Genomic DNA, 27,396 nt, shown 5'->3' on the forward strand with positions numbered 1-27,396 from the left:
TTAAGAGCTGTATTTGGAGGAATTTGTTTGCTATTAGTTGATTTTGATAATCTTACTATCGGAATATCTAGCTGGTTACTTGTTCTAGTATTATAACTGTGAAATTCATTACGTTTTTGGAATGATGACAGATTTTCTTTAACAAATAGCAAATTTTGAATACAAATATACATGGTAGATTCATTATTCTGTGTTTGATAAAGAATTGAAATACATATTTCAAAAATTTTTCGATTTAGTGTGTATTTACACCATTGAATTTTTTTTCCGTTTTGTAAGGAATTTTTCCACACCTGGGCCTTGTTAGAAAACATCTACCTTCAGTTAGAAAGCATTATTAATTGATAGTCTTATTAGTAATTACTTATAGCATCTGGCTACAAAATCAACCCCATTTAAGATCGTACTAGCAACTTTTCAGAAGGCGAGCACTGTTGTGTGTTACCCACTTACTTATTGGATTCATAAACAATTTATTTTTTAATCACTTGCGTTAAGTGCTTCAGCGAAAAAAATGAAATAATAATCTTGCTATTTTGGGGAATATCTTCATCAAGAACAGTGCGTTTTTTTCTAAGATTTATTGTGGTATTTGTATACCAAGATCTACTGGTAGGCTAGTCTCGGTTTTAATACTTCATTTGATAAAATACCTAAATATTCTTATTAACACATCAATATTGTTACTAATGAAGTTCCTTAAAACAAAGTTAAAACTTATTTACCTGTGTTTCTGCAGTGCATAATAATTATATTGTATTTATTCATTAATTTACATAATATGATCATATACTTTATTTTCATAGCATGTTGCCTCCTTAAATTACGATTTTACAAAACTAATAAATTTATTTTTTTTCAGATACGGACAGAAAAGGACAGAATGTATGAGTGGAAGGACAGATTGGAGCGGGAGAAAAATGAAGCTTACCGTCAGGTAGTATATTATTTAGGGATTGCAATATTTACTTACAAATATGATTTCATGATGTTTATTGTTAGCTTGGCTCAAGATTTTATTATTATAGGTATTATAAACCTGTTTTTAAACTCTATTTAATCTTGTTATTGCTCAATAATTGCACAAACCTGTGATATTCTAAGGAACTCAACTAGTATTTATTGGGCAGTTTACATTTATTTATCAAGAGATTTGACTACTTAATTACAACACCATCAATGAATGATTATACTTAAATGCTGTGAACATATTTTTAATTCAACGATTAAAAATGCATCGGTCCCTTTTAGGGTCTCTATACATTAAAATTTATACCATGTAGTCAATGCTTGACTAGTGAAAATCTATGTCTACACTCGAGTGTTTTTGTGTACGCCAAGCGCATGCCTGCACGCAGATGGACACAAGTAACCCATGCGTCAAGTGTAGTGGGGTCTTGGTCAAGCCATGCCCAAAATGAGTCCAAAGGAGCTCCATTTCATAGCGCGCAGCGTAGCACAAGACGATCCACCAGCCTTGGATTTCTGTGCGTTTCAAATTGCAACTGCTTTACATTTTTTACAAGTCGTCCCTGTTGTAGTTGTTTGAAGCAACATGAATATCCAACAAACATCAGAATTCATAGAAGATTATCACTTGCATGTATGTTTGTGGGACATACTAGGTAGTAAATCAAGAAATAAATAAATATGAATTAAATAAATAAAATAAAGTAAGAAAATTACGCGCTTTATAGTACTCCTTCTTCCATATTCTACGCATCGAATATTCTTACATTTGTGAAATTTTATAAACACTATATATACCGCACCAATTCCTCCTATCAGAATAGGGTCGTCTTCATCCAACTAAAAAAAATTCTAAACCGTGAGGCATGAGTGTCGATAGCTAAAAGGCATGCCTCAAAGCGCTTGCAATACCGCATTTGTTGATGCATATTGAATTAAAGTTGAAAGGTACGTCGAAATTGAAAGCGCACAAGTGTGGACATAGCTAAAGAGTTGATTGGTTGTTTGTATGGGTTATGTTGATTTATAAACTATCTAATGTTTACTACTGGTGATGAAGCATATAAAATTGAAGTTTGATGGAAATACATTATCCAGTATATTCTACTAATAGTCATGATATTTTAGACTTAAAGGGTAAAGTCTGAAGTACTACTTTACTTGAGCAGGAAATGTAATTTTACATGAATACTGGAGTAAACTAATTAAATTATCTAGTTAACTTGTTCACTAATTAAAGACTGTTTGTGTGTTCCCAGTTGAAGATGCAGGCAGAGGAGTCGGAGCACACAAGGCGCAGGTTGGAGCGAGCTCGCAACGATGTTGTGCGACAAGTGACGGCCATAGTGGCTGAGAAAGACTCTCTGGAACGAGAGGTGAGACGTTAAAGAAATATATAACGTACCTTAGACTTCAAATTATTAGGCTCAGAAATTTTGGTTCTTAATTTTAAAATATTTGAGTTTAATTGTACGTGTTGTCTAGGCTTGGCTTCTAGTTCTATCAAGGATGTGTTTGAGTTACGTAAACATACTTTAGTCACCTGGTGCTTCAGAGCCAATCGTATGATGTTGGTCTAAAGAAGAAACATAAAACCTTAGGTTTTTTTACATTTGGAGAACTTTTTTGTATTGGAAAACTCTATGCACACATTAGCATGTCAAATAATAGTGAACAATTAAAATCATTTGTGTTCTTAGTACATTTTAAACAGTATCATTTTATTTTTTATAAGTACTGTATCCTGTATTGCATAAAGAAAAGATAAATCCTCTGTATAAATTATAAGATGGATTACAGAGTGTTAAATAGTTAGCTGTTTACAGATTAGTTATTTATTAACCTTTCAAGCACTTATATTTATTGTTTATTTCTAGATAAAAATTTAGATTTTCAAATACAAATTAGGATTGTGCCTTACAGGTAAGCTATTGGGTTTTAATTTATTTTGTGATTTTTTCAGAATCTAAGACTAAAGGAAGCGCTGGAAGACATTGAAAGGAAGAGTCACAGAAGCGGCAGAAGTACACACAGTGTCCATGGCTTGGAGAAAGAGGTCGGTCTTTTATTAGGTACTCATTCTAATTAGGTTAATTTATGTCCTCATAAATTCATTACTGTAAGTTAGCTTCTTCTACCAAACAATATCTTCTTCAATACCATAAGTGTATGTATCAGCTAGTAATACAACTAGAGATAGCACTGCCACAGCAACTCTACTACAAAAACTGAGACGGTGTAAAATGTTGTCATGATGGTACCAACTAGAGGAACCAACCGGCCCATTGGCTCATGGCTTTATTACAATCCCACAATCTCCTATTCCCCTTGTTCCAATTTACTCAGCAAAATGACCTTCATGCCTTAGTGTACAGAGGGTGGCCAACATCTTGCAATGCTCTCATTCAGTGCTACCTGCTGTTGAGTCTCTAGCTTAGTGGCATGTATTCATACCCAGGTAAAATTACTAAATAATTTGTTTGGGTTTTAAAACTTTGTCTTTGCTTAAGGCCAGGGTAAAAGCCTTTAAATGGGATTAGGTACTTACTAGTAGCTCAGAGACCACCATCAACAATGGACAGTGGACAGATCGAGTGGGAAATACTTCAGTTCTTGCCCTTGGGGTGTGTGCCCTTAAAGATGATTTTTTAAGCAATTGAGTTTTATGTTCATAAGATGAGGGAAAAATTACATAAATAGCCTATTGAATAATAGCTTGGGCTCAGATAAAGTTGCCTGTTTGATCCCGAGAAAAGTTAGAAGCTTTAGATGATTTGAAATTAGATCCAGCTGTCCCTGGTCATTGGGAATAATAAATGATCCTGGGTGATGAACTAGCTGATCTTGGTGAAATAATAACTTCACTATAATTTGTTACTCACCTCATGTGTTTTTGCAGGTATATGACCTGAAGCAGGTAGCCAAGCAAAGTGCCACACTCAATAGTCAGCTGAAGAAGGGTATGAAGCACCTAGCCACCTGCAGACGACGCAAGTGTTCTGTGTGCGCTTACACTCGTGCCACCTTCGGCGAGTACGCCAACAACGAGTGAGTACCCCACAGTTAGTTGGCTACACCCATGTAACAAGTGATAACTGTATATTATCAAAATATAATTACAAAAATTGCATTACGTCCCTGAATAAAAAACATCACTCATATATTTCAATTCAAAGTCACACACACACAAAGTACACTTAATTAGATAATCTGACAACTCTTCTCAAGTTCTTGGTTAGCAGGGTTATTGTTTCTTAGTTAGAACTACATCAACTAATATCATTTGCAAAGACTTAGCAACACGTGGTACGCACCACCCTTCAAGTCTAATGTATATTTCCAAAACCACCATTGATTTTTTTATTTTTAGTGAACTTACTTTGCTGGCTCATTTTAAAGGAATATTTTTGAAGTACAGTGGATAAAGAAATATAGTGAATATCACATTTTATCTGGGTTTTTTAAGGATATATCAGCGTTTATATTACTGCTCTGTTTCATTAAATAGCTATTAGATACAATAGCTTTAGGTGATATAACTGAAATGTCTCAGAAGTTTAATTGATTATGATATTTCCAACGAGTCTCAAAACTCAAGTTGCATATCTGATGTAAGCCTCTAGAGGTCAAACCTGAGGGCTTGTGTATGTTTGGCACAAATTTACTAATTGACTTTAAATCAGTCTTCAACTAGGTAAAATTCATAAACTCTGTTTAAACTATTTCTTGTTGTGGCAGGAGCGGGGGTAAGAAGCTGTTCTCTTGTTTTGTGGACACTCGCAAGCGGTCACGGTCAGCGCAGGGCAGACACAGCTCTACGTGGTCCGACACGGATGGTCTAGCAGACAGACTCTCAGAGATATCTGTGGCTCCCCCCTCCCCCTCAGAGTACTGTCCCTCCCCCCTGCCTCTCAAACACATCTCCTATATAGATGAGGGCTCGGACAGCAGCAGCGAGGACGAGAGAGGTGGGTCACATGTTTACTTACCGAGTACAAATATTATTTGTTTTATATAGGAAGGCCAAGTTAAAAGGTCTTATTGTATTGGAAAGTGATAGGATTTAGTTATCGTACGTTATTTAGTACTATAGTTACCGTTATTGTAATAATAATGAGGGGACTCATGCGCAAATTGCACTCCAGGGTCCAAAACTTGTTTCCGATGAAAAATGAAACAGTGCAATACCCATTTACCTTTTCAAGCATTTGTTTAGAACAGCTATCAAGTGAAAAGATATACTAATTTAAATTTTTTTTTTTATTTGTTGTTTTTATATACGCTAAAAGAGTGATTCACCTACCTCAATCAGGTCACAGTTGTCATAAAAGTATCCTATTAAAAAAAACCATTTTAATTAAAGGGTTTGTCTCTTGTTTACAATTTGATTGTGGTTAAATATTCAACTAAAGGAACAGCTGTTAAATTACATCATATTCAAATGGATATAAAGAACTGGTTAGCATAACTGGACCTTTGAAATTAGACTGAAGGTACAAATCAAATGTGAGGGGGTGAATTACTGAATTCCTAGAGAAAATTACCTTAATTACCAGGTGCGCTAGATCATAAGCTTTAAAATGACACCTCAATCGTAAAAATTTGCTATGTAGGACGGCTGGAAAAGGGATGTAACAGGGAAACCTCTTATTGTTACCAACAGGCATTTTGTTACTTTTTACTTATCTTTGCTGTTTGTGTGTGCGTCTTCACAAAACAATTGTCTATAAAAAATTTTGATTTCCGTGTCCGCAACCAGAATGAAACCATGATCAATAGACACTTAATTAATAAAAAATCCTTGGGGTACAAATGGTAAGAGGCAATTTTGTATATGCTGTAACCCACCCAACTGTGAATGCTGTAAATTTTGTTAATCGTTAATTGGTTGAGACCTAAATTTAGCAGTTAACCATTAAAAATTAAAATAGGCTGATTCTGATTTGTTTTAAAAACTTTCAATCCCGGTTGTATTAAGGAATCTGGGATTCTCAGTGTGACTTTAAATTCAACACCAATTTAAGATCCTCCCACCATAGCGGTGACATCGCTAACATCCAATCACCCAAATTTACAGTTGGCTCCCACTAACACTTAAATCCCAAGACTAAAAAAATGTCCAACATAAAAAAAAACAATAACATTTCAAAATTTTCAGGTCTTACTCATAGCCTCTCTTATACATTTAACAAAAAATGTGCTAGTACTAACCTTGAGTTTCATTTTCAAGAGTGAGTGGGAACTCTGCATATGCCTCAAGAAGTGATACTATACTATATGCTAGTAGCATTGTTAGAATGATGTGTTTTCCAGAGGAGGACAGAGGCTATGTCCAGACGGATGCCAGCACCACGTCGTCTGCTCCTCACGCCTTCTCCTCGGACAGTGGGTTCAGCTCAGACACACCAGCCTCTCAGCGACCGTCACTACATCGTGCCACCAGGTGGACGTCGTCCTTCCGCCGCCTGATCCGTCGAGTGTCCAAACGCCAGCTGAACAATACAACCTAGGTGGATCTTGCCGATCACTCTGTATGTACGGGATGTAAATGGTGAATGTGAACACTACTTGTCATGTAACAGCTGATCACAAAACTGTCATTGGTTGTTACATACGAATATGGTTGTGTTGTGTAATGAATGATTTTTACTGCTGACCTCATAAAGACCTTCTAATTTGAATTAATCTATTTTTCTGTAAACAATAATTGTAATTTTGGTTAAAAACACTGGTCTGCCATATCCAATCATAGATTAATATATCTTTCCTTAACAGTTAAATTTTGACGTTTTAGTAATCGATATGCATTTAAATGCCAATAAGATCAATATTTTGTATAGTCCATACATAAAACTTGTGGAGAGATTTTAAATTGGTACAGTTTGTCCTAATCTCTTGCTTATATTAATTGGATTTTTTGTACACACAACCGGTTAACTTTTATACTTGACATAGAGTAATTAAAAATGTATCCCGTTAAAAAACCATTGAAAAATGTTAATTCTTGCTCAACTGAAAAAAAGACCAATATAACAAGTTCTTTTGTACATGAAGCAGTTTAATCATTAGTAATAATTTTATTACAAGATGGGTGAGTAGTTCTAAGAATCGCTTTTTGGCAATGAAGCAGAGGGCGTTGTTCCCAGAGTTAGGCACCCTACAGTGGCAAGTAATTTATCAAGGAATAAGAGAAGACAGACCTTTGACTCCTTCCACATATGTTGTGTATAGACTACTATTATTTTAAGATTACTAATTTTTGACCTTGACTTTGTACTAATGTTATACATTTTATTTGTGAACCAGTTTATCTAAGATTGAAATATCGTTGAAAGGAAAGGATTTTCTCTCGTTTAGAAGCTTGATGGGGTCAGCACGTTCCTCGCGATAGATTTGCGCTCTTGTCCTAGTTTGTACTGTAATTGTTCTATTGGTTGTGCCTATAATTTTGGTGTATATAATCTAATGTTAAGTATTAATTTGCATTTATTATTTGGGCGAGTTACAGGATTTATTCGATACAGTATTTTTGATAGAGCATATCAAAGTGGGGTGTGGCACCTCATCACTATTCATTGGCTGTCTTCTGTTAATGGAATATTATATGGAATTTGTTATGTTTCAAGTGATTTAATGTAGTTCACATAGGTCATGCAGTATTGTTTTGTGCAATCGATTCATCAAAATAATTTTGATTTTGCAATAATGTTGAGACTGAGCATATAGCAAAACATATTACAAAAGTATACTGCCTAAAGGTTCTTTATCAATTTTATTATTTTAAAAATACTTTGTTTTATTTTTTTTATTTTATATGTTCTTTGTTTATTTTTGTAGTTGTTTTAGTTATTACATCTTGTGTGCTACAAGTGGATTGTCTATAAAAATAAATCTTCAATTGAAGGTTTTTGTAAACCGGTTTTTAGTGGGTTTCCCATTTTATTAATAGGGTAATTTCAATAATTGTACCTATTGGTGTGCACGTTTAAGTCCATTTAACTTTTCCATCGGGGGTTTTGAGGGTCTGTGGGTATGGAGTACTTCCAGTAAAGAGGAGGGTTGGGGGGTGGGGGGCTTCCCCTGGAAAATAGTTAAAATTTAGGAACTAAATGTTTGATTTTACACATTTCTTACTTACACTTCTCAGTCAAATGCGAGAATTATTAACTTTTATGTTTTTACTGCACGATCCAACAAATATGTGTTTAACTTGGGTGTGAACCACATATTTGAAGGGCCCAGGGGCTCGAGCCACCCCTAGCCTATATTGACACCCATTATGTAAATGTTAGTCTTACTACTTTGATGCTCCCTTGATGTTTATCTAATTTAAATGTACTAAACCAATAAACTTAAATCCTTAAAATGGCCTACTACCAAAAAGAAACCTTAGGATTGGAAAATAGCTTTGATTTCCAAGTTTAAAAATATTAATTGAAGATGCCAATGAATAGGATATTTTAATGGTAAAAGACAGGGTACTTCAATTTAATTAGTATTGTATGCTGTCCCACAATAATTGCAATTCATGTTTTGACAATTTCTATGTTTGAAGCAGGCTGTGGCAACCTATCTGGTAACGTAATGAGATGAAATATATTTAAACTATTTCCAGTATATTTTCAAGTATTCTGAACTATTAGTAAATCTAATGCATGAACTGTAGGATAGAAGAATACTATCCTAGTAAATAATTTTAAAACAATAAATGTGGCATACTTTATGTTTATGGGAGTAAATGTAACAATAGTTTAGTTTTAGAGTTACTGTACTTAACTGCAATGTTTCAATATCATAGAAAATTTTAAATACTTAGATAATAGTTTAGTCTGCACAAAGTATTAACTAAATTAATTGCAGAGATAAATTTGTAAGAATTAAAAAGAGGTGTTTACCATACTCAAATTCTATAAACATAGATTTCTTATAGTAGTTATGATTATCCTATTAAAAGTTTATAATATATCTAATGTTCACTATATTCAGTTCAATCTTGCTAATTTAGGTGACATTCCTGGGAGTGGTTAGTTATTGATGTGAGTTTACCGTTTGTTTTATATACATATTATACATATTTATTGCTGTTAAACAGTGCAATGTTCTAAATATAAAAATCAAATACCTTGATTGTTTTAAAACTTTTTAACTTCATATAAATTTATTCTGTCCAAATCTTTCTAGTTGTAAATTAAATTTTACCATTATACAACATTATCGATTATTCACGGTTGTATAAAATGAATGTTCACATTTTAAGTGGAATGAAAAGAGATAGTTTGTAACATCTACTAGCATTCACATTAAGTACTTTGTGTATTATCTTGATTCTAAGATTAGTTTAAGTATTTAACTGATATGCTCATCTACATGTTTTTTAATTAGGGACACCACAATACAAATGTACATAGATATGTTATTTTCGAATCTAATTCATCATATTTGAATTTCACAAGTCTTGTTAGTTTCCATGTGAACATTCAGTTTGTGCAACACTATAATTCAGTTTTTGTACACAGTGTTTTTCGTGTCCGCTATACTTTATTTCCTGTTGTATACATATTCACCATGTTGTTTATATGATCCTGTATATATATGTAAGATGTTGATGTTGGTAAAGACTGATGTATTGCATTCCTCAGTGTATTACGACATTCCTCAGTGAGTGTATTTTGTGTTGGTATTGGCAATAAAAATGATGTATGCAAGTAAAACAGCCTTCAGAGTAAATGAAAATTTTGTATAATAATACTCAACTGACTGGAATAGGCTTTTCTATTTGCTTAAACAGAACAATTTGTTTCATAAATTATTTGTTATACAAGTAAAAAGATCAACAATCGTTTACGCTTGTTTTTGAAAAATTGTATTATGTTTTAATGGATTAAGCTGTTAGTAATTTTATCAATTTACTATTTTTATATTTTTAATAGTTTTATGAAATCAGTATTGACGCTTTAATGATTTCGTCTTCATAAGATTTCCATGTGTCCATTGCATGAATGTCAACTTGTTAAAAACAACCTTTTTAAGTTTGATAATATTTTTCATCCTTTTATCTTGAATTCCAAAGTGTCCCTGTCCCCTGGTCAATTAGGTAATTCTTCCTCTGTGCCAGAATGTTCAAAATGAATAGGTGAAAATATCTTCAATCATTAGTGAATTACTGAAATAGATTTACACTCAGGTAATTAACATTTTAGCAAAAACTATTGGATTGTCTTTCGTAATTTCTTATTTGGTCGTTATATAGTTGTGGTTTTCAGAGAAAAAGTTTCTTGCTAATTGTAAAATTATTCTAATTTATCGGAAAAACATGAATGATTTAACATTTTGCAATCGTACTAATTTAGCAAACTAATTGGTCACTATACAACCAATTTTGTCACATGCAATGTAAAAATTGTTGTAACTACTGTATTCTCTTCCAAGTCAACCAAGGTATTTTTAGAACATTACCATCCTTCAGTATCTTACAGAAACATCTGTCAGACACAACTTTATCACAAAACTAACCTCCCACTTTGATATTACAGGCAACCTGTTTTGTTGAACAGTTTTATTTTCAAGTGTCGATAACCTCTTTAGCAGTAAATGTGTCAAATGTGTATATATGAAATGTGTTGTTAATGCCATTGGAGCAATCTGCCTTGAGAACTTGTGTTTCTATCGTATCTCTGAGGGCTTCAATGTTGTTGAGATCCTCAGAAGTGGTCAGAGTTTCTGTGGTAAAACAGGAGAAAACCTTGTAATTATATTGTGCAGTTCTTGCTAAATTAGCTAGACACTTCATCCAAATGACAATTTCATTGGATACCTTTATTATTTAATTTAACATTGATACTTTAGTTCATTAAGTCTAAATTTAAATATTTTTATAACTTTTGTTACATAATGAGTTTGTGGTTTTGAGAATCAAAGTTGAATGGTTTAAGCACCCTTCCAACTATAGCAATATTTTTTTCACAACTTTTTGAGTACCAAGCTTACTATCTCAATAAACAGGTAAACTAAGGTGTTAAAACGACTGCTTGATGATAAGTAACGGAATAATTGGAATTCAAGGATTGTTAATTGAGTTTCCTACTTTCTTAAAAATTACCACAAGAACTGTAACAATAGATTACGAGTGTCTCATCTTGCTTTACCACTCTTGTAGGGCGTCCCAAGGTTCATTCCACCACATTCAGTGGTTCGGAAATGAACTTGACCATTGGCAAATAGAACTAAAACACTAACTGTAAATAGAACATTTATTTAAAATACAAAATTCTAAAGGTCAAAGATTTTATAACAATAAATCTAGAATGTTGTAACAAGGAATATTTACAATAAATTATTAGAATAAATATTGTTTTAAGTAAGGTTGCTAACTTATTTTTCCTACTCCAATACTAGGGATTTTTGTCTATAAGCGATCACATTTGTAAAGGTACATGTAAGTTGGGTGTTGATCCCTTCTATAGTAGGTATCCTACACTTTAGAGTTAACTAAAGTCAATTTGTAAATAACTAAATGTTTATGCCAGTTAATAATTAATTTTACGATCATTGTTTAAATATTTAGAATAATGTTTGGCAAATTCCACATACTAAACTGGTGGCGTTCTTGATTGCATTTTTCCAATCATCAAACAAAAGCATGTCACAGTAAATAAAAATTGTAAATTTTTTATCATTTGGTTATTGTTTATTGCTATTAAAAATTTTAAATTCAAAATGTGTGAATTTTAAAAGTAAGTTAATAAGATAAAAATAATGCACGAGTACAGTTAGGTACATAAGCATTTAAACTTAGAAAATTTACAACAAATATGCTTGAATTGCATTATGTCTTTGAAAAAAAGTCTTGAATAATCGCGTTGAAATTTATAGAAAAACTTCAAATTGCTTTTGAGTTTTAAACAATCATTTTGTATTACAGTATTTCCAAAGTATCGTACTTGACTTACTGATTTTTTTCTACAAAGAATATTAAAACCAAAATAAATTTAAATGGACACTTATCACTCCAATAATATTCCTTAAAATTATAAGGTTTAAAGAATAACAATGAATAATATTATTTACTTATTTTGTAAATCTTACAAAAAGGAAAATAGTTAAGAAATACAATGTGATACATTTTCAGCACTATGCTTATTTCAAAGTTAGCCATACTTAACTAAATATGATTTTATCACTTTTTCTTATTATATAAAAGTTTAAATACAATAGACTACATTAAATGCTTCTGAATTCCAGATTCAGCTTTTGTCAATAACAGCAAAATTTTCATAAAAAGTATATAGGCTACCTGCTCTTATTGCCTGGGCAATACTCACTGTTTAATATGATACATACAAAAATCACTAAACTCCTGCAGAAAGCTATACCACTACATCAACCATGATGGCACCTTTTCAGAATTTAGTACCGTAACAATAGCTAATGAAGGAAACAATGTGATTCAGGTTTTAGAAAATTTAATTGATAAACATTCATTTGTTATTTATTCTTTAGTGGTTTTCTTATGTCTTTACACATAAATATATATTGGTATTAATCTACATTCTGAAACCAACCTGGAGTTAATCTGGAGTCAGTGTATAGTAATCTGGAGTAAAGAACTAATAAAACCAATTTTTAATTCAAACATATCATGGTGGCTTTACACTTAACTTTTCTAAGTCAGATGTTTTTAATTCATATTCTTCTAAACCACCGCAATTCAATCATGATATATTGGTCGGCACATTGAGATGATACTAAGACTGCTCTACGGACAGAAAACAGTTTATTATCTTAAAAACAATATTTCTATTTCTATTTTTTATTACCCATCAGCCAGCTGATGGGAGTAATTGCAATGAATACAAACCCTTTAAAAAGCTAAATGCTTATGGAGAATAGTCAGACTGGAATTTTGCCACCGAAATGAGCTTCGCGCAGCCGCCGCTAGGATCGCTTGTGCGGCTGCCGCGCTACTCTATCTCTCTCTCTCTTTAAGCTGATTCTTTGTCTCACTCTCTCTTTCTGTCAGCTGACTTGGCTGTGTGCTCGTGATAGACTACCTAGCGGCTGCCACAGGAACTAACCGAATTTCAAATATTCCCAGACGGAATCTTTATCAAAGGCATAGCGCTTCTTATAGGTTTTGTATTCATTGGTAATTGTCACAAAAATTAGTCTTCTATACAGCATATGTCAAGCAAAGTCACTCAATTGCCAACAATTAAATTCCATACAATATTTATTGACAAGATAGCTTTGGCATGCTAACAAATCAACTTTCATCAATGTATCATAAGTGCTGATTTTTTATGTGCGTTTGTAGTATGAAACAACGGTAAGTATTGCTCTTGTAATTTCTTTCTGGTTTAGTTAATCATTCCTAATAAATTAGGCTATCGATGTTGATACAAATAAAATTGTAATGTTTCATTGCTTGAAGCTTTGGCAGGACTCTGAATTCAGGCTGAAATACTCTTGCACCCTATGGAGTTTTGTGAAACAACATCCTGCAATAGTCTCAAGTATTACCAATGGTTAAGCTACCAAAAAGCTATGTTGGCCAGGTAATAAATAACTTAAAATTTGAATCATTGATTATCAGTAATCAGTATTATTGACCCTTCAAATGAAATAAAAACAAGCGTTTCTCTGCTGAATTTAGATACGATTTTGTATACCACTGCTGAATACTTAATTACAAACCTACATTATAGTGAGTCACATATAGTAACTCAGTTGCCACTGGTTTGAAAATTGATGAATCTCAAACTGTAATTGCATAACACTTTAGGCTTTACTGGTCATCAAACACACACAAAAACCACCACTTACGTTAAAAATGAAATCTTTTGGTATCCTTAGTATATTCTTACAAACCTCAGCTTTATTTTCTTATAGCAATAGCATAAATCTCCATTTCCTGGGTGTCTACACCCAAGAATGTTTGGGATTAGAACATACTTTGCACAATAAAGCTTGGGCTACACTAGACAATAGAAGATACAGAAAGGAAACTGACTGGAAAGTTTCTGGTGAAGCTCTCTGAGTAATTAAATTGAAACTGTCACACTAGACAGGACATGACTTGCGACTGATCAATTAATGCCATGACACTCGTAGAGTTTTGTGTTAGGAGCATTCAATCAACATTTTTAAACTAAACTATTTCTTACCTTGTCTCCAGTTCAAATATAATGTTTGAATTTTCTACATACCTTTTGCCGAAAATGGCATTCTCAAGTGGTTAACAGAAACATTGTATCCAAACTGGACTCGATAAAGATGTACATTTTAAATACAAAAATAAGTACATCGTGACACGATAGGAGAGGAAAAAGACCCTTGAGTTAGATGCAATTCATACTCTGTTGTGTATTGTTTGTCACCCATACTCCCAAAATAAATTTTTTCCTGGTATTTTCCATTCTGTGTCCCATCTAGTGTAGCACTAGCCCCAGAATTTGCCCTCTGTGTTCCATCCGTTTCCAGTCAGATCCTTTTCGTATCTAGTGCAGCTGAACCTTTAATCTCCATTCCCTGGGTATCTTCACCCAAGAATGTGTGGGATGAGAATAACACTCTGCACAGTCAGATCCAGATGGCAGGAACTGGACATCTTCACCAGCAGAGTTGGATGCACATCCTCGTACAGATCAGCGTAGAGAGACAAGAATGACGCTTCTCTCTAACAGCCATGTATGTCGTGAAGAGTGTTGAAGTGTAAGGTGTCACCACATCACAGAGGCACTTGGGGAAGGCTGTCCGGAGGATGGTAACTGCTGAGGATCACCTTGTGTTTGAGTGCCTCCTCGTAGGATGGAGGTCCTAGAGGCAGCAGTAGACAGGGAGGGTACAGTGGACTGGTCCTTGCATCTACCACTAGACAAAACATGGATATTTTACTCGACAGCCTTAGTATACTTAAAAGTGTAAGTGCAATAATTAACAAATAACTATAATATAGTTTTTTTCCACTAGAAAATAGGTGTTGGCTAGCCTAGTGGTTAATGTCTCAGACTTTGGTGCTAGAGGGATAAGATTGATCTTCGGCATACCAAAATCATTTGAGGGATTTAGACTGCTTTCCCTTAGATAAGCTTTAGAGTTTTAACACAAAATTTGTTAAACAAAAATAAATCATATAGAACAACATGAATACTGTGCTATTTGATGTTTCAGTGTTCACTTTATCTTCACACCATGAGGGTCCCACAAAATCCACTCGACAAGTTGCACAAAGAAATTAAAATACAAACTCAGTTATTAGTGCCATTTATTGACCTGCTAGGAAATGGAAGCACAGCTAATTATGATTATTTGTCAAAGGCTTAGTTCGTACTATGTTCAAAACTTTTTCATTTAAAATACATCCTGTAAGTTACCTTTGTTCTTTTCATACAAAAATAAAATGAAAGAAAAAACAGTTTTAAATTCGTATGTACGGCGATAATAAAAGATTTAAACATATTACCGTAAACCCATTGACTCACCTCTGTATGATGCGACCCAGGTAGTGGGAGGGACGGTTGCCTCGATGTCACTTCCTCGGAATATTGGTCTCTGCCTCATCCTCCACATTCTCCATCTAAACAAAATGCAGTCAAAAACTACAAGTTAGAAAATAAAATGACATAATTGACATTATAAATTTAGACTTAAAACCTTCAGTACAAACTCTCATACTCTGTGTTGGGTTTCCCAGTCCTCTTGTCTATCGGCCACATTAAATATTTGTGGCAGCTTTCACTGTAAAGTCCTTCTCTTGAACTACACAAATGCAAATCTATTCACAAAACCATCTGTAGTTATACTGTGTACACTGTACAATACTGTCATGATTCAAATCAGTCATAACCTTTCAGACGTTGCATCATAGAAATAATCTGTATGATTGTTTTGTTTGACTTAATAAAAGTGTTTTTGTGTATGTCGGCTGTAAGAAGGACTGAGTACTATACCTCACAATCATCTTACTTCTCTTCAAAGGATGATTTTTAACCATCCCTATACTTAACCCTTCCCGGACGGGTGACGGATATATCCGCCTAAGTCTTTGGCGATAAAGGACGGGTGGCGGATATATCCGCTTATGGTTTTTGATGTTGCGGATGGGAAGCGGATATATCCGCCTTCTCTTCAGACAGACTGGCAGGTGCTTGAGCAGTAACCAGATGTTTCGCGGTACCAAGGCGCCACTTTCCTGCTCTCTCCATGGCTGCACTCTTTCCCGCACTCCCCCCTCTCTCCCGCTCCTACCCCTCTCCCACGTCACCCACTCTCCGGCGCACCCACAACCTCTCCTACGCTCCCCCCTCGACGTTTCGCGCTGAACACTAAGTTGTCTTTATTTATTGTTTACATATTGTTCTTTATTTATTGCCTAACGTTGTCATGTTTATATCTTCAAAGACGGGTTGCGGATATATCTGCTGCTTTTTTACTCGTCCGCGGACGGGTAGCGGATATATCCGCATAGTTAAAAACGAGTAGAAAATTATTTTGACAGTATGAAGTGTTCCATTGTGTTTATTTAATGTATAGGCCTACTTGTAAAACAATACACAAATAAGGAAAATTAATTTTCATTTTTTCCTATAATTTTTTCCCGTTTTATGTCCCGATTTCACCCGTCCGGGAAGGGTTAATATTCTTTTGGTTTTAGTTAGTTTTGTTTGAGGCTGGAGGTAGCTTCCATGTTCCATGTGCGCGCTCTATTAAGTCACACGTTAGCCCAAAGGTCAATGATCAAATTGATGCAAATAAATCATCTGTTTTCTTTTTTGTTAAATAAAATATTTAGTAGTTTGTGGTTTACTTTGTGCTTGTGGTTGCCAGGTTTTTGTATTATGTGTGATATGAGGCCTGATGTACATTTTGCTCATGTATTGCATTATCAGGAGCATCAGAGGTGTTTAGAATGTAAAGAAGAGATGTAAATAAATAAATACATAACTTTGCTCCTGATGAAGCCACACATGTGACAAAATGTACTTCGGACTTCTTATCACACATACATTTTGTAAAATGGCAACCATAAGGTAAATCTTATGGAGAACTAGCTGATGTACCCGTGTTTCGTAACGGGAAGATGTACTATACTGCCTAATCCAAACACTTGTTAAGAAGATCAAATTTATATAAACAAAACGCCACCAAATTTTTACAAAAAAGTGTGACTTACATTGTAATTGTCCTGCTGATGTTACACCCAAACACAAACTAACACACTGATGTTTTATTGGGTTTAGCAGTAATGACTGTTTACGTTGAAATGTCAACGCAAAGGTAAACAAAGTTTGTGAATTTTCTCATGCTTCCATGGAGACTAATTAATATTTACTTTTGAAAACCTTACCTTGAAACTTTGGACATCCAAGGGGCGTAGCCCGAGAGGAACTCAGGGAAGTGAATAGTCCTATGACATACCTACCCAGATAGCATGCACGCTTTCTGTAAACATGCGTTTGGTGTGTTTTTCGTTCGTTATTGAAAGTATGCATTGGAAGTTTGGCGAAAACTTGTTTTTGCTTCCCGTGAAAGTCATCTGAAGCTTATTTGCTGTAAGTTTGCGGTAACGTTGCCTGTTGCCGCCTAGCGCTACGACCAGTTGCGGGATAAAAGTGAAACGCTTCAAGTAGTTCACGATGGCTCCGCACCTGTTCGTGTAGCGCTATGCGGCAACAGGCATCGTTTCGGCAAACCTGTGGCAAATATACTCCAGAAGACTTTCACGGGAAACAAAAAACGTGTTTACGCCAAACTTCCAATGCATATTTTCAATAACGAACGAAAAACCCACCAAATGCATGGATGCCGACGGGGATTTTTCTTTTATTTAACGGCTGCCTTTTGTGGAGAGACTAACCATCATTACTGACATTCGACTTTATTAGGCGCAGGATAGGAACAACTTTGGATATACTCATCGTTAAATGATTGTTTTATTTTAGAAGTGAAAACATTGTAAAAAAAATAAAATAAACAAATTCTGAATCGTGTTTTGTATTTGGATCTTTACTATTTTACTTTCAAATGTATTGAACAAATAGTAAGACAATAGTATTATATATACACTCCAATTAAATTAACTGTAGTTAATTTATATAATAAGTTATGGGACGTATTTTTTTAGGTTCGCCACTGAAAAGTGAAGGAAAAATTAGCGCTGCTTTTTTCAATAACTCTCTTAATTATTCCTTACAAGTAAATTGAATACCTATCCACTATTATTGTTACAAAGACTTTTTCAAACTTGGAAGGGTTTCGTGGTTAGCAGAGCACGAACGATTAATTTCTCGGATTCACAGAATCTGGGAGAAACCCCTTTCCTGCCAAGGCTCCTAACGTCATTCTAAGAATGGACTGTGTATTGAGGTCACAGAGGGAACAATGCGCGCCCGTCCTTGTAGTACGGGAAGTAGGCAACCCACCCCAAAATCGCCAATAATAGGGCCCACTTTCCTTATTCGTAACGTAACTATGGTTATAACAAAATATATTTAATTTGTGTTATCATTTCGATGTGACCCGTTGCCCTTGCAACGTTTTTTTTTTACTTATTTAAATAATTAAGATATGGTTCAAAATTTAGAAACTGTTTTCCCATAAATTTTCATCAGTATACCTGCTAATTTTTAGAAGCTAATGGTAGAATAATACTGTAGTGGTTTTTAATAATTCTGTAGGCTCATATCCGTGAGTTAATTTTTATAGGAATGATTGCATAATGCATTGAGGTAAAATATAACTGGTTTTAACTTTTAGCAAATTGAAAACAACCTTTTCTTTCTATTCTGTATAGGCCCTACTCCTGCGAAAACAGACGTGTTCGATAATTGAAACCATTACAATCAGCGAAAAAAATTCAAATGTTATATTGTGCTCGTTGATTACAATACGGTACCGATAGCCCTGCTCGGTTGTGGTTAATTGCGTCTAATCGACATTATAAAAGACATTCTCGTGAATGTCAAGTAAAGACTTGAATGTTAGTTGTATTTTATAATTTATGAACAAACATTTTTACTACAAACCATAGAAATTTGATCCCTGAAATAATAAGAACTCTGTAATGTAAAGTATGCAATTAAAGAAAAATAAGATACACTTTTATATGATTTTGCTCATAACTTTAAACTCAGAATTATTTGTAAACATCGACAGCAGATAATTTTGTAACATACTGTACAAACGAAACCACATTAGTTTCGAAACGGCTCGTGACAACGATTTTTCGCTTTTGCGCCACTATATAATATGTTACAACGATATGGTCAAATCTATTTCTGCCCTTGTAATTTTCCGAACTTAAACTTCATAAGTCAAGTGCTGACAGTTTAAGTAACCAATTTAGTTTTTTTTCACACAATTTGGTTTTTTTACTCAATTTTAAATCAACAATTTAGTGTTGTTTAGATGATCAAAGATCTAATAAAAATATCGATTGCCGTTATTTCATATTTGAACAATCGTTGACTAAACTTAAGGTGTTGGTCTACCTTTAGTGGCCTATTTTTACTGTGAATCCCTGCCAACGAGGTTCACGCATGCCTAAAAGCATCTTATGGTACTACGGTTAAAAGTAACTCTTTTAACGAGCATGCGTACATTTTGCCCGAAAGAAACGGTTGCAGAAACATTCTCTAAACTAAACAGCCTTTGGACATTGGGAGTGGCAAAACTGAAATTGACCAAACCACAAAAGATTTTTTATTTTTCATACTTATGTAAACTACAACCAAATATTCAATCTGGGAAAATGTACAGTATTCCCAGACTTGTCAACCAATTTCAAAGATCCAGAGTGGCTTTGCGACCGTGCAATTTTGGTCTCTAAAAATGAATATGTTAACGAGCTAAATCAACAAATTTAATTTAAATTGCCAGGAGAGTTTTTGTATAATATAGATCAATATACACAGCAGCCACACGTATTTTCATTAAAAGAAGGAACTCCAATTATACTAGCGAAACTTAAATCCACCCAAGCTGTGCACGGAACCAGACTGATGGATAAAATTACACCAAACTTGATCGAAGCAACAATCATCAGTTCAAAGGTGAAATTTTCTTAATTCCAAGAATGCTGACAATTTAATCCAAATTACCCGTTGAATTTAAGCGACTAAAAATTTTTCTCGGTGTTTTGCTTGCGCAATCACAATTAATAAGGCACTAATGGTATTACCTCCGGTTTTAATTTCGAAAATGAATGATTTTCACTTGGCAAGCTGTATGTTGCGTGCTCACGTGTTGGGACGCCTAAAACTTATATTCTGTGTTAGAAATCGAATAAAAAAAAAAAAAATTACCCACTAGCATTAAAGTAAAACAAAATATTCTGCAACTCCAAGAAAACTAGAGTGTACCGCTACCAATAATGATTCTAATGTTTAATTGTATTCTCAGGAATGGGAGTCTTTAGCCATCAACTAGTTTCAGCCTGCCTCTCTGATTTTGTATATAGAATAACGGACAATCAAAATTCCAATTTTGTGTGATTTTCGTCCCGTTTTCTACCTATGTTTACTAAAAAGCAATACATCACCCCTCCAATTGCCCCAGCATATCTTAGAATACTATTCAAAGAAAACTACTTACGCAGAAGTGAAATTATTACAATATTCACCAATAAGCATCCGGCAGGAACAACATTTCAAAAGAATCAAAAAACGTTTAAAATATTTCTTAATAAAAATCATTTTTATTCATTACACAAATTTGTAGATAAAAAGAAATATTTGATTTGAATTTCCATTTACTTTTCATAATAGACGTTTGCGTGGATTTATGTATTATTGTCTATGGTTTATAGAGATTTTGACTCTATTTTTGTATGTTATGTATTGAGTAAAGATACCCCCGCTTCAGCAAACCTAAGCTAAGCCAAAGACTAAGCGAATTTCAATTTGTTTCATTACATTTTTACTAAAACGTTTCCATAAATAAGACATATTTATTCCCAATTTAAATAACATTAGATTTAACGAGTGCTTAGGTTTGGTTTGCTGCTACAGGGAAGTCAAAAATGGGTTTTTACCAAAAGTCAATAGTATAAGATTAAATAAAAAATTTGCCTAATTTTAACAACATAAGGAAAACTACAACAGTTTTACTTTTCTCCATAAGAATAACTTGGGAATTTTAAATTTACACTTTTTTGAATTTTTTCCGTAACCATTAGGCATACAACAATTATTATACTTCAATATACTATTTCTTTTTTTTTAAGTTCTACAAAATGGTTCGGAAAGAAATTGCTAAATTTTATGTTTTTAGGGTCAAAAAAGGGAAAATCCCATTTGCGATAATCATCTGTTAAAAGAATACGTCATCTATAAAATTTCGAACAGCTGTTTGGATCAAGATTCTTGTTTCTAGCTGTCACTGATATGTTTACATTTAAAATGTTGTTTACTATTACAAGTAGACTTCTCATCCCATTGTAAATTTTGAAGCACGTTTTTCGTGTCTAGTTCATGTACGTAACACAAAGGCGCTAGTGTCGATGAAACTTTGTTTCCATTATTTTAGGGTTAATTTCTTGATTTGTGCTTTACTGTTTGGTTATATAACTAGGGGACAAGTTATTGTTTATGATTAGATCGTATTATTTGTTTAAACAAGGTTTTAAATGGCTGTAATAACGGGAAACAAATTGTAAACAAAACACGACCTCTACATAAACCGTACATGAACTAACAATAAAATTGACTTCAGCTGTTCCATAAGGATGAGAAATCTACTAAGGGAGTATGTTTTATCTGTTTTATCTATGCTATTACATTACAGTACTGTGTAACCATTTCCGATCACGTTTGTATTCATATCCAAAACCAAGTGGGATTGATAACCGCGTGGCTTACATAACGGATTTGATTGATCGCAATACCATAATAAGTAGCTGTAAATTAAATTAAATATCTAGCCATCATCCAGGTCGGGAACCGGAGATTCTGTGTGTATCAAGTTGTACATGAGTTTTGATAACCGGGATCAGTGTTGTACAGGACTGGGAAACTTACATGTTTTTAATCATCGGTGCCAAAAACCTACAATCGATGCTTCCACTCATTAACGACATTTGAACATGTTTGATCAAGATTCGTCTAAACTTGATCATTTTGGTTCAAAGTAGACCAAATTTGATCAAGTTTGGTCAGCATATTAGAACAAGAATAATTTCTTGATCAAATGTTGACTTAGTTGACGAACTAACTATATAGTTGTTCAGGATTGATCAAAATTTAAGAATTTGGTCAGAGCTTGATCAACTATCACTCTGTAGTATAATGACAGTGTTTTTTTTTTTTTTTTTGCTTAAAGACTGATCAACTTTGATAAAAAGTGATCTCCACTCCACCCCTGAGACTGGCACGGGCGGGGGTGAATAGTGTCTAGTCTAGTGTGTGTAGAGGACTAGAGAGGTCAGTCTTGCACCAGCGTCTAAACGTCTCTGTTGTGCATCACTCGGCCGTTCTTCATGTTAAAAAAATTGTTATTCAAGTTGTTTATATTATTCTTTGAAACATTAATTTCATTTTTACCGAAACATCAGCGTTATTAACAGCATAGTGTTTTCAATAAGGAGTATTTTCTTAGTGTGCATTATTACTGACATTAAAGCTTCATCAATATAACTCAAGCTCAATTACATAAATATATTTTCATGGTGCGTCTACAGTGCATACAGTGCATTCAGTTAAATTCGGTTCTTTCGTCATTGGATCGCGCATACAGCGGATAAGTGTTAAGTGTGAATACAGTGACCAGTTTTTGATCTGAAATCGGACTCGTCGACACGGAGAAAGCTGCTATAGGGATGCCTGTTTTATTGCCTGTCAGTCAACCAACCCTCTTCAAGTCCACTGCCTTTGTCCATCCACTGCGTCAACTCTGAAGGAGGCCAAACTTTGTCGATCGGAGGCGACGTTGTCAGGAGTGACCACTGACCACAACCCCTGGCTTCCCGAGCGCAGCCTACAGGATCAGAGCCACAACCATTTATGGGGGTAAGTGACCTCCTCTAGCTTTCGACCCGAGCTCAAATTTAACAATCGAGTAGCGAGGGTTAAAAAGACACATTTTTCCCCGCGTGATAAACTATATATTTTTCGTCATATTGCACCAATGTTTGAGCAAACTGTTACAAAACTGAAATAGTTTTCATTTTAAGATAAACTCTCAAAACTAATTCTAGCTTGTTTTAAGTTTAATTTGCTAATTGAAACCAACAGCTGTTTCAATCGTCTTGCCTATTGCTATTACGATTGTGTTGTATATTATTATCGATATGTTGAACTATTTACAAAAAGGCAACAATTACTGTAACTGCAATCGGTTAAAAAATCGATACACACTTTCGATACATGCAGATGCAATAGTTTACAATAGAAATGCACTTCTGAGTTGACAACAACCGCTGATATTTACTCCATTGGGGGCTAAAACCGATAGGGAGTAAAAATACTACTTTAGACCAGCAACGCATGCGTTAAAAACAGGTGTTTTGCTGCAGTATGACGGAAAAATAATTGTACGGATTCCCCTTTATTTTTATTGGCCTAATTAGATTATTATAACTGTCTACTAAAGAGACATTCATTTAAAGATTGCAATATAAATTAAGCTAGGCCCTACTCATTTTTATGCCTTGAATGGACCAATAAAACATAAATAAACTGATCCTTGAGATAGAACCCAACCCTCAAAATTTGACGTGAATATGATGCATAAAATGTGGAATCATTTTATACAGTATAGAGATTTGTATTCAACTAATTGCTTTTGTTTTAAACTTGACCCATTATATTTCTCTATGCAGCAATTTTAAAATGTTTACTAGCTCGTTTTCTTGTACGGTACAAATTTTGCAATCAATTTTAAACAATCTTCCTGTTTCTGATGAGCTAGAGAGTTGAAACTTGAAACATAGCTCACAAATGGATAACAATGCAATGATAAGGGTGTGTTTTGCGCATCGATCTCTATTATCGATGGTTTTGCGTAGCATGTGTAATCTTTGGCATCATATTCAATGATTTTATTTTCATATTTCCCTTGGACTACGCCACATGGGCCACCGAATTTTTAATGTTTACATTTTGGAAGAATGTAAATATATCAATTTAAGTAAGCTGTAAATAGATTCATTTGACAGTTTGTTTAAAGAGTAGAGGTTGAGAGGTAAAGTTTCTGCTGCCGGAATATTCTAAAGTTTATGACAATGAGAATAGCAAAAACATCGAATTAGAGTTGAAGGGGTTCGTTATGTATTGGCCTTATAAAATAAATTCAATATATTTACATTAAAAACTAGAAAGTAGAAAATAATTTATAGGCCAGAATAAAAAAAAAAAAACTTTTTAAAATGCCACGTTTTCAAACGAACTAAAAATTAGCAAATAATTTATAAATATGTGGAGAGAAGTACTTGTAACGTTTAAAACGAAAAACGCGGGTGCATGCAGTAGATAACAAAAGTTCAATAGCTATTTATTTGTAGTTTAGGATAATTGTAAATTAGATATTATTGCATGCGTCCAGCATTTTTAGTTTTAAATCTTACAAGTATTTATTCTCTCCACATACTTATAAATTATTTTTAACTTCTTCATTCGTTTAAAAAAGTGGTATTTAAAATAGTTTTCTATTTATAAATTATTTAGTGAAATATCTGTAAGAATTGGTCCTCTTCTGTTCAAGGGAACGTACATTATAATCGATGATTTATTTTCGATATAGGCTATTGATTTTTTTTATTCCATGATATATATATAGATATTGACAAATTGAAAAATATTAGCGGACAACTACGATAAAAAATATTGTTCAGTATCAACAAACATTAAAAAATGTTGGAATAAAACTGTTCTAAACTATCCTAACTTATCAAAACTTGCTGTAAAATTTCAAAATTCCGTTTGATAGGTAACCTATTCCATTTCCCACATGCCTTTTATCTTATTAAATGGATTTTTTAAATGGTAACTTAAACTTAGCCTACAGCAATAGTATGTTGGGTTAGTTTGAAATATAGTTTCATTTTTTAATCCAAATAAGCAGTTCTCAATTCGTAGTTTAAATGCGTTTGAATAAATCAAACAGAAGCGAAGGAATATGGATAGTAAAGGAAGCCCAAAATATCGATAAATCGTAAAGTAATCATCGATAACCATGAATGTTCCCTTTAAAAGGAAAGTACCCAAAAACGTGACTGCAGATAGACATACATTACATTATATAACTTATGCCTATGTTAAGGTTTTTTTGTTAATATGTTTCCAACGTGGCACCTCATAAGGTCCTATGTTAAATTCTCATGACTTTCTTTTTAATTTTTTCACGTAATAAGATTTTTGTTGGCAGTTTTGATAAAATACAACATATTTTTGAGCCAGAAAAGTTAAAACTTTTGAACATTACAGTATTTTATTGTAATTGTTGTATTGCTGTTTCAGGGAATCAAAGCTAGCACTGGAGGATAAACACTACCCTTGTGACCACCCTTGGCTGGACAAACACCTTAGTAATTAATATTTTTTATGGTTAAATTTTTTATAATTTATTCTTTATTGAAGTTCCCCAAAATATATTTATTTTAAAAAAATCTGTGAATTTATTGCCTGTCCAACATATTCAGAGTTTTTTCACAAACATTTTTGATTGTAATAATGTTCATATATCCATCAGTCAGTATGCACGATCTTTGACATATTTTTACATGCTTTTTAAGATGAATTTTACCTATGCATATTTGCAGTATTATGAAAATCACACCAAATTTGAAATAATTGTAACTTCAGAACAGTTAAATGTTCTCTTGTGTTGTGAAAAAAACCTAAATAACCCCCGTACATTTTTGTTTACAATATTACATTTTATGTTTTTCTATACACAATCTTTTTAATGTAATGTGTAGTTTTTAGTTCTTTGACTGCCCTTATAAATAGTGGCATACCAAGTAAAAACACTCTACTAAAATGGTTTCTACAACTAATAACCAACGATTTTAGTACCCATATTTATACAAACTTGTATTGTATTTTAAGAGTAAACAGCTCCAAGTATACACTCTTAGCTCAACCTCCGTTAATTAATTTTCTCTGTTTTATAATTGTATTCTACATGTTATGTTGTTAAGACTATTTTGAGAAGAAATTATTGCTTTTGAATTCTTAAATAAACTTTTTATGATAAAGGAATGCTTATTTTAATATTTTCTGCTGTCTTAAACAAATTTTGGCTTATGTAAAATGTATTTTTTATTTTAATATAATAATAAAATAATTAATAAGATACTAGTCAATAACTTTTGAAGACTAAATTTTTGCTATTACATTTATAGAAAAAAATTATGATGATTAAATTTAGCTAAGGTTGAAGATATTTGATACATTCACAAGAAGAATTCTTTGCTAAATTCAACAATGAGATTTAGTGCACATTGGTAGCAGTTAGCAAATCAGCTACAAAGATTTCCTGTAATTATCTAACAAACATTCTTTTCATATTTATATTCAACATTCAGTGCATATTTACAGTAAATTATCTTTGCAATTCATCTTCGTACACGTCATTGAAAAGCAAATGCGAAGCAGAAGGATTCCCTGTAAATGTTTGACTAACATTATTTTCTAATCTGAGAAATAAACCCAGAGCATAATTGCAGCAAGTACTCTTTGCAAGTCATGTACAAAGATTACTTGCAAGTGTTTTACAAGCATTCTTTGCTAACTCGAGAAAAACATGCAGTGCATCATTGGAGCAAGATTTCTTTGCAAGTAATCTGCATTCATTCCCTGCACGTGTTTTACAAGCATTCTTTGCTAGCTTGAGTAAAACATTCAGTGCATGTTTGCAGCAAGATATCTTTGCAAGTCATCTGCATTCATTCAATGCAAGTGTTTAACAAGCATTCTTTGGTAGCCTGATAAAAACATCCATTGTATGTTTGCAGCACGGTATCTTTGCAAGTCATCTGCAATCATTCCCTGCAAGTGGTTCGCAACTATTCCTTGCAACCTTGCTTCAAACACACGGTGAAACTTTTCAGAAAGTCTGAGATGGGGTTACTTTTATACTTGCAGCAAACGTGTTACAAATTAAAATGTTTGCAATGCATAGTTGCTGCAACCATCTTGGGTTGCCTCTGAAAGTTTATTATGAACTAACTGAAAGCTTTCTCTGCTATCTGGGTAGGTATGTGGACAATCTTTGTGCTGTGTCGGTTTAGTATTTTAGTCGTGGCAGCCGGAAGGACAGACAGACAGCACTACCTCAATTTTATAATAGTATGGATTAATTAATTAATTGTTCTTAAACTGGGAATACTACACAAATTTATCAGCTTACCTGTCATTACAGTAAAGCTTGAATCCAAAGTAAATGGACGTTGCTGTTCCTAGAATGAACAAACCAGGCACAATCATATCTCTG

At 33.5% G+C, this 27,396-nt stretch overlaps 2 protein-coding genes across 2 annotated transcripts in view; one reads left to right on the top strand and one right to left on the bottom strand.

Moving 5' to 3' along the window:
• Positions 1-11,310, top strand: part of LOC128995457 (uncharacterized) — a 28,259-nt gene extending 16,949 nt beyond the window's left edge. Inside the window, exons 3-8 of the mRNA XM_054420476.1 lie at positions 863-937; positions 2,229-2,345; positions 2,933-3,025; positions 3,869-4,017; positions 4,708-4,937; positions 6,283-11,310. Of these exons, the coding sequence (XP_054276451.1) occupies positions 863-937; positions 2,229-2,345; positions 2,933-3,025; positions 3,869-4,017; positions 4,708-4,937; positions 6,283-6,479 (861 nt within the window). The 3' untranslated portion in view covers positions 6,480-11,310. The remainder of the gene's footprint in view (positions 1-862; positions 938-2,228; positions 2,346-2,932; positions 3,026-3,868; positions 4,018-4,707; positions 4,938-6,282) is intronic.
• Positions 11,311-13,756: 2,446 nt separating this feature from the next.
• Positions 13,757-27,392, bottom strand: LOC128995270 (uncharacterized). Its single transcript, XM_054420231.1, has 3 exons — positions 27,313-27,392; positions 15,450-15,544; positions 13,757-14,838 (listed from the first exon to the last, which is right to left on the bottom strand). Exons 1-3 carry the CDS (start codon positions 27,387-27,389, stop codon positions 14,696-14,698), a joined length of 315 nt encoding a protein of 104 aa, XP_054276206.1. The 5' UTR covers positions 27,390-27,392; the 3' UTR covers positions 13,757-14,695.
• Between the last annotated feature and the right edge of the window lie 4 nt (positions 27,393-27,396).

This window comes from Macrosteles quadrilineatus, unplaced genomic scaffold, assembly GCF_028750875.1.
Source record: "Macrosteles quadrilineatus isolate MER2022 unplaced genomic scaffold, UCM_ALF_1.0 Scaffold_5__1_contigs__length_97177068, whole genome shotgun sequence".
NCBI classification, from domain to species: domain Eukaryota; kingdom Metazoa; phylum Arthropoda; class Insecta; order Hemiptera; family Cicadellidae; genus Macrosteles; species Macrosteles quadrilineatus.

Coding starts and splice junctions, on each gene's coding strand:
- LOC128995270 (XM_054420231.1), bottom strand. CDS start 27,389: ATGATTGTGCCTGGTTTGTTCATTCTAGGAACAGCAACGTCCATTTAC. Junction 15,545..27,312: donor AAGCTTTACTGTAATGACAG/GTAAGCTGATAA, acceptor CATTTTGTTTAG/ATGGAGAATGTGGAGGATGA. Junction 14,839..15,449: donor CTGGGTCGCATCATACAGAG/GTGAGTCAATGG, acceptor TGTTTTGTCTAG/TGGTAGATGCAAGGACCAGT.